At 43.6% G+C, this 8,851-nt stretch overlaps 1 protein-coding gene across 1 annotated transcript; it reads right to left on the bottom strand.

Annotated features, from left to right (window-relative positions):
- Nucleotides 1-2,244: 2,244 nt before the first annotated feature.
- Nucleotides 2,245-3,552, bottom strand: LOC105046566 (CBL-interacting protein kinase 7-like). The gene has a single exon (XM_010925188.4). The coding sequence runs from the start codon at nucleotides 3,550-3,552 to the stop codon at nucleotides 2,245-2,247; it is 1,308 nt and encodes a 435-aa protein (XP_010923490.1).
- Nucleotides 3,553-8,851: the final 5,299 nt, after the last annotated feature.

Here is an 8,851-nt window from a genome sequence, read left to right as displayed (position 1 = left end):
TGCAATTTTCATGTTTAGGAGTTTGTACTAATTTCCATTTATTTATGCGTACAAGCCGTTCAAACTTAGTGCCAAATTTTTGATTCGTACTAATTTCCATTTATTTATGCGTACAAGCCGTTCAAACTTAGTGCCATGTTTTTGATTGAAGTGATATATGGGCTCCCTTATTTTTGTCTCTTTCGTGTCAAAGCATTTGGAACATTGAATTAAAAAGATGCTTTACTGCAGTTTGGATGTAAAATTACAGGAGAAAAATAAAAAAGAAAAAAACCAAGGGGCTGTCTCCTGTTTGGTTGATGCCTGTCATTCTAAAGTTGATGCAGAGAATATCATGCATATAATTACTCTTAACCCGCTTTTTACATGTATTAAAGTTTACATTTTCTGATGAACCCATGGACACTTGATAAACACTCTTACTTTGGTTTATTTGCGCATTTTAAGAAAATCATGGATCCTCGAAGTTCAAATACTACTACTAGATTGACCAGGATTTGCAATCATTAATGTTAAAGAACAAACAACATCAGACACTAGCATTCATACTTGTCTATTGAGAAAATGTTTAGAATCTCATAGTGGTTTGCTATTTAAATGTATTTTGAAAAGTAACCGAAACCAGTAAAAACTGCTGCAAACGGTGAATGCCTTTATCTGGCTTTATGATGGGTTGTTATATTAAAACACACCATCATCAGAACTAAAAATCTATATGCCAAGTCATCTGCATCAATTGGAAACATAGCTTGGTCCAGGTGTAGGAACAATTCAGCGTCCCTCTTCGAATTATTAGTTGGAGGCATCAATGATCTCATAGAGTCATTGGTTGTGTTAAAATAAAAATTTCTTCGACAACATGAGATGGGAAACCCCATGGAAATAGAGAAATCGAGAAATGGAGAAATTTTAAGATCTTCATTTTTTTTTTCCAAGTAGAGAAGCGAAAGATGAAATGATATGATCTATGCCATTCATAAGTGGGGTGGAGATGTCAACCAGCTGGGTTTAGGATTGGACAATTTTACTCCAGCGATTTCTATACATTTCCTGGTCAGTGCAAGCAAATTTCAATTGCACTCCTTTCGGAAAAATAGTATACCATTGTTAAAAAACGTCTTCTAAGTTATAGGCTCAGCTTTTTTTATTTTTTTTATTTTTAATTTAGCTCGTAGCAATGGAAGTCATTATACGCTGGTTGCTAATGATTTTTAAGAGCGTAGGAGCATGTATGGGCATTCCAAATTGCAAGTTTAAATAACCATTTTTTAGGTGCATTTACTTCGTCATTGAAATCGAAATCAGAATTATAATAGAATTTGAATTAAGAATTAGATTATAGAGGGTTAAAATATTTTCATCAATGAAAATAAAATTTTCTCCATCATATAGTTGGAAGTTGAAGCCACTCGTCCCAATTTCCATATGGGAGTCGGACTCCCCCAATCAAGTATTCGTTTGGTATACAGGAGAGGCCAACTCCTTTTCAACAGTCTTAAATTAAATGTGCATGAGAGAGCTTCACATAAATTTTTTATGGAGGAGATTTAGTTCTCGGATGCAAATATTTATGATAAAATTGCAAGTCTAAGAGTTATGACAACTAAGGCATATTTATGAGAAATTTTCTTCGTAAACATAAAAGATATTTCAAACATGATATCAATGTTTATAATAAAATCAATAATAAATTAAATTTAAAATTTAATTAAAAAAAATTAATTTCAATCTCTCATAAAATTTTAACTATATTCAAAAAATCTTATATCAATTAAATTTCAAATAATAATCATATAAAATATAATGATAAATTTATGTCTAAATTTGATCGATATAAATGATCTTAGTCTCTAAATTCACTTTCAAATAATATCCACATTTATAATTAAAAATCTGAATATGAAAAAAAAAAGAGATAATGAGCTCAATAATCTAATAAATAATAAATATTTCAATTAAATATTTTAAAAATATAATATTTAAAAATAAATATTATAAATAAATATAAAAATATATTTTATATAATTTAGGTAAATCATGCATCTCTTGGATCCGGCCAAGAATCACCTTTCCTGGGCTGGTCTTTCCAATCCAATCCATCATCTATTCCATGCCATGTCAAAAGGAAAAGGACAAAAAAAACAAAAATAATAATAATGAAAAAAAAACTAAGCGGTTCCGGTGAGTTAAAGTAAAAACTTCTTCTCTAGATGTTGCAACATTCTGGAGTAGCCTTTGCCCTCGTCAATCCTCGCTACTATGCCAAGCAGATACAATATCCCCCAGCCCCGCTCTCAATTCTCCCCACCCAAATCCCTCGCCATCGCCTCCGCTGCCATCCTCCACCTTCAGCTCCACCAGAAGCAGCGGCGCCGCCACCTCCGCCACCTCCGCCACCAATACCACCGACCCCCACCTCCCCATCCCAACCCCACCTCCATTCCTCCTCCTCTCAACCGAGAACCCCGATTTCAACCCCATCTCCTCCATCCTTCCCATGATCCTCTCCACCGACGCCGTCGACGTGAACCTCCTCTCCCTCCTCTTCCCATCCTCATCGAACAATCCCGTCAAATCCAATGCCGACGACAGTGCTACGATTATGTCGAAAGCATTCATGGCCGGTGGATCCAATGCAGCACTGGTGGTATCCTCCGCCTTTGCCGATTCCATCAGGCTCAGCTGGGAATCCAGACTCAGCGACCTCTTCAACCAAGGGTGATCCGCCAATTCCCCAATCGTCATCCTCCTCTCCGGGTTCGGCTCCAGAAGCCTCGCCACCAGCCGCCGTGCCGACCGGGACATCCCCTTCGGGAACTCGTACGCCCGCTTGTAGATCGTTCTGTACATTTGGGCCAGATTCGCGTCGTCGAACGGCAGCGATCCCGCCAGGAGGACGAAGAGGATGACGCCGCACGACCACGCGTCCGCCTTGGCGCCGTCGTAGCCCTTCCCGCGAGCGACCTCCGGCGCCGCGAAGGCCGGGGTGCCGCAGGCCGTGTGGAGGTGGCCGTCTTCGCGGAGCTGGTCGGGGAGCGCGGAGAGGCCGAAGTCGGAGACCTTGAGGTTGCCGTCGCCGTCGAGGAGGAGGTTCTGTGGCTTGACGTCCCGGTGGGCGACGCCGCGGGCGTGGCAGTAGCGCAGGGCGGCGACGAGCTGCTGGAAGTAATGGCGGGCGGCGGACTCCAGAGCGGGGCCGCGGCGGTGCAGCCAGGTGAGGAGGTCGCCGCCGGCGGCGTACTCCATGATGAGATATATCTTGGACTTGGTCGCCATGACTTCGTGGAGCTTGACGATATTCGGATGTGAGAGGCGGCGCATGGCGGAGACCTCACAGAGGACTTGGGACTTCATGCCGGTGCGGAGGAGCTGGGGCTTGTCGAGGACCTTGACGGCGACGCCGGTGCCGTCGGCGAGGGAGCGGGCAAAGTAGACCTTGGCGAAGGCGCCGCGGCCGAGAAAGCGGCCGAGCTCGTATTTGCCGAGGAGAACCTCCGGCTGGTGGTGGCTTTTGGGCGGCGTGGGGACGGACTCGGACCTTTGGAGGTCCATGAGAACGCCTCCACTTCTTTCTCCCTCTCCCGCCTCTTCGTTTGGTTTGATAGGGCTGGGGGTGCGAGGGGTCGTTATAAGCGGGCAAGAGGGGGTTGTAGGCTTGTACTTGGTTAGCTAGGAGAGGAGGAAGAATTGGTGTTGGATTACGTTTGGGTTTTTCACGTAACTAACTTCGGTTTTGGTTTTTCTTGTGAAATAAGATTGAGTTTGTTGGGACTCGGAGGGTGAGTCCGTTTGAATTAATTTGATTGAGCTCATTCCAATGTTGCCCATACTAAAACATGCTAGGATTTATTTTATATATTTTAATTTAATTTGACCCTAATTAGAGATAAATCTCAATATAATTATTATAAATAATATCTATCTCAGTCTTTGTAATTAATTCAAATATCGTCTTTAATGGATACGGTATATCATGAAAGGATACTTTCATAGATTTGGTCCCAAGTCATTCGAGATGCTGCTCGTGGATAGTGAGGTGCACATCTAAATATTTTTCTTGTGATTGCAGATAGGTTGATTTCAGAGATAACGGATAGCATCAAATACTTTAGCTTTAAAAATAATAATTTTAGTCGACCTACTATATATCCGACTTGATTAAAACTCGAGGGGGGGATAAGTTCTAAAAAAAACTATCTGAAGTGGGTTTGGGTCAGATACTAATAATGATATTGCTCCACTTTAAACCTGATCTGATATAATCTTAATCTATTTTTTCTTTTTGAAATTATAATTATCTTATAATGTTTATATATACTTAATCCAATCCGATCCGATCCAACTTCTCTTATCTATCCGATCTGATTTGACCCATATCTCTACTTGATCCAATCTGATCTGACCTGAGGTGGATATGGGATGGATATGAGTATGGAGTTTTTAATCATGGGGCTAATATGGGTATTGGTTGATCCGATCCATGCCTGACCTGTTATTATCCCTATTCATCTTTATGTAAGTTCTATTGCCCCATAAAATCTAATATTATGGTACATAGCCATATAGGTTATTTGGCTTGAAGATCAAAGTCTTTTTATATCCATAAAGATTTCATGGATATTGATCTGTGACCAGAACTCATCTTAGAAACCATTCTGAGTTTCATTGCTATATTAGAGGGCATGCAATGTTTTGTTTATTTGTTTACTTTTAAAAGGTCTTAAATCATTGTAAAATAAATAAATAAATAAATAAAGTAAAAGGATAGAGAGGATGGATGACGGTGGAGGCACCATCCATGGATTTGCCATCATTATGCACCCTCTTTGATCAAGAAGGATGGGATGGATCGTTGTCCTCCTCCTTCGGCAGCCACCCATCGGTTAAATAAATGAAGAAGAAGAGGGACATGGTGCTTATGGTTTTTCACTGTCGTGCCCCCCTCCATTGTGGATGGCTGGGTTTGGCACTGCCACATCCGATAATCACCCAAGGCAAGCCACTGCACCTCCATATCGGATCTCATCTTCGATGAAAGAAAGGGAGGATTATGTCGGACGGCCGCCCGATTTTTCCTCTAAGGTCCAAGCTTGTAGCCCACCATCGGTTACTCTTGAAGAGAAATCGAGGCACATCGGCTAATGGCATATCTCCATATGTGGGAGGTGGCATAGGGTGTCGGTCTCCGACAAGCGGGGCAGGGTTTCACCAAGGCCTTCCATGGGATGTCGATTGGGAGGAACTTCTCAATTATCGACAAACCAGCAATTAATTTGGAGATGGAATTTTCAATGAGAAAAAGTCACTCAAAATATATCTGAGGACCATATTAAAACAATCCACAAACTAGAGGGACTAAATCTTAGGTTTTTTTGGACTTCGGGGATCTTTTAAAAAAAAGATGGATAAATTTAGAAACTAAAAACATAATTAATCTTACTTTTTTCTTTATTAGAAAAAAAAGAATGCAACCACGGTCCACTAGACTCTTATTTGTTAGCCTTTTCCAACTTTAATCACGTGATCACATTAGGTCATAGAAAAAATGTAAGATTGCAAGAATAAAGATTAAAAGGTGGAAGACTAGAGGAATATCTTTTCTATATGGGATGGGCGGAGTGAACTTGTTTTGGGTGTGCAATGAGATATTCTGACCGTTGGAAAGGGTTGAATGGGGTTAGATTGCATTAAAGATGAACCAATTGGGTCCACTCAGGTGATAACAAGAAATAGGAGGATGTAATCTTTTCCTTGTATTGGGTCTAGCTAGAGGTCATTTCATCATAAAAAAGTGTGGTGTAATTATATAGGCTAGCACAATCTAGGACTTCATTCAAAAAAAGCTAGTCGGAAGGTTAATCTAGATTTTTCAGTCCTATATAAATATTTAGGATCTATCTAATGCATAGTCGACATGGGACAAAACATCGATCCCCACAAGGATCTTTACATAAGTCGTCCAAATCTTTCAACTAATTTAAAAGCTAGAATAATGATGTAAAGCTGTGACACCATTTTAGATTAAGATACACTATTGTCACATTGATATTTTGAAATGCTATAGTTTTGAACAACTGATCACCAATAAACTAATTATTGTGATTTGTGAAGACAAATATATGTACTCTAAGTTCATACGCCATGGTTCTGAAAGTTTTCACTTCATGTTGGATGTTGGGAGGAATCATTTTTTCATTTCTTTTTCTTAAAAGTAAATTATAGTACATGAAAATACTGCTCAAATATATCAAGTAAAAATATTTATGATAAAGTCAGAAAATAGTCTAAGCTTTGAGAGACTGCCAATATTAAAAGTTCACAGATAGCTAGTGCAATGATAAGCCACAGGAGATGCAATCAAATTAACAGTGTTGGGTGGATGTCTAGTCAGGACACCACCTCCCAAGATTCTTTCAGTACCACGCGATGCAGCAGGAAGAAAGAATAAACAAAACAAAAAAAAACAGTCAAAATACGTGGATCAGTTACAAAAGGGTTCGCCACCATGGGACATGCAAACTTCACTATGAAAAAAAAATTTTACAAGAGGAGACCTCACTCTCAACCTTTGTACATCCAATTCTCTCTCACTAGAAGTTCCCCTCACAAAACCTCTCTCTCTCTTGAAGACCCCCCTGAATCCCTGAAGTGCCTGGCGATCGCTGTCCAGAAGCCTCCTGCTCCTTCTCTCTCAGCGCTTTCACCTCTCTCTCTCCTCTCGGGTTCGTATGGCTCTGTACGGCGAGAAAACCCGAACCACTGCTACTGTTCGTCCACAGGCCCTTTTAAAGGGTTAAAAACTAATTAGATTAGGTTTAAGAGTCCTTAATCAACCCAATCAAGTGTCTGAACCGTCGGATCAAAAGACAAATCAACCCACGCCCTCCGATTGCGATCGGTTCATAGAATAGTACCGTGGACCACGCGAAATACGTGGAAAATGCCCGTGCGGTCCACAGGCCCAGCCGTGGACCGCCCGGTCCACGGTGGACCGGGGCAAAGGGCCAGCAGGCCGCTGGGCCTGGGCCGGCCCGCTCCCGCGCGCGCCGCCGCCTGCGGCCATGCCGCTGCCACCCGCCACCGGTCGTCGGTGGTCCTCCGCCACCTCAAATCTCGTGCCGACTTCAAAAGCTCGTATCTCCTCCATCCGAGCTCCGTTTCAGGTGATCTTGGTCTCGTTGGACTCTATTTTTCGTCGTGAACCTCATTGTGGACTCAATATGGACTGAATCTCGAGACGTCAAATCCTAACAATTTTCACATCGACTCGATATTCGGCCTCCTCCAAACTCCGAGAGCTTCTGGATCTCCTTACCCCCATGCCCTGGGGCAATCGCCTGCTGATCATGGATGGACAAACATGGGAGTCGAGCCAGGCTGCTCGATCCCATCTCCATCGTATGCTGTGCTCCTCCTGACCTGAGACCTGCTCGGGGCATCGTCCTGCGGTAATAGGAATCTTACCTTGCGACGTCACCTCTCGTCCTTCCGAGTCTCCTGTCTCGTGCCCGATCCGCCTCCTGGAGCTCCACCTCACTCTGGGCTCCACCGGCTCCCAAAGCTTCACCTCGCACTGGGCTCCCTGCCAGGTAATAATGTCCTCTGCTCTCTTTCTTCTCCTCCAACACAATCCTATCACCGCGTAACACCCTCAGGATTCCTCCACCAGCTATCATCCTGTAGCCTCTTGAATCTAGTCTGCTAAGTGAGATAAGATTCCGTCTGAAATCGGGTATGTATCGGACCTCCCCAATCTCCTCACTGCACCGTCATGTGTCCTCCAGCTGACCGTCCCAATGCCTTTGATCGCACAGCTCGATCCATCCGGTAGAAATACAGTGCCCTCACTGTTCTCCAGGGAGTCAAACTGCTCCTCTCTGCAACATACATGATAGGGGCATGCAGAATCTAATATCCACTGCTGGGAAAAAGTAGATACCTCGTCAGATATCTTCAGGACATCTCCATCTAAATCGCTGCCGGCCGTCGCTACAGCAGCCACCGTCCGATTTTTAAGTTGAGGGCAATCTCTGGCTAGATGCCCTAACTCCTCACACCGGTAATACCTGGTTTTGCTCAAGTCCCTCTTGGACTTAGACCGCCCTTGTTGCGATCTCCTGTCGCTCCGTCTACCGCCTCCTGCTCTTTCAGAAGCCACCAAAGCTGAGCTACCGCCACCTGAGCTCGAAGCTGGATTCTCCCTCCTGAGAACCTCATTCTGGAGTATCGCCGTGGTGACCTCGTCTATCTTGATAGTGCTCTTCCCCACTAGAAGAGTAGTCATCAAGGACTCGTACGAAGGGGGAAGCGACGCCAGCAAAACCAGCACCCTGGTCTTCTCCTCAACATTCTTACCAACACTGAGGAGGTCGGTGAGGATCTTCTGGAAGTGGCTCAAATGCTCCTGCACGCTCTGTCCCTCAGTCATCTGCAGTTGGTAAAACTGCTTCCAGAGAAAAAGAGTGTTGGTGAGAGACTTCGTAATGTACAACTCTTCGAGCTTCGACCACAGCACCGTCGGGGAAGTCTCGCTCAGCACATGGATCACCACCTCATCCGTCAGGTACATACGGATGGTACTCACCGCCTGCATCTGTAGCCGTTTTCAATCTCGCACCTCCATGGTGGTCGGCTTCTCATCGCACAAGAGAGCATCGATCAACCCCTGTTGAATGAGCACGTCCTTCACCCTTGCCTGCCACAAGGAGAAATTGCTCTTACCATCGAACTTGTTGATCTCCATCTTGATTGTTCCTGTCTTCTTTATCTTCAGTCTTGCTCACCACCGCTGCAATCTGCGTCATTGTACTGCCTTGCTCTGATACCATTTATTGGGTGGATGTCTGGTCAG

Source organism: Elaeis guineensis, chromosome 6 (assembly GCF_000442705.2).
Source record: "Elaeis guineensis isolate ETL-2024a chromosome 6, EG11, whole genome shotgun sequence".
NCBI lineage: Eukaryota > Viridiplantae > Streptophyta > Magnoliopsida > Arecales > Arecaceae > Elaeis > Elaeis guineensis.
This window is presented reverse-complemented; position numbering and strand designations above follow the sequence as displayed.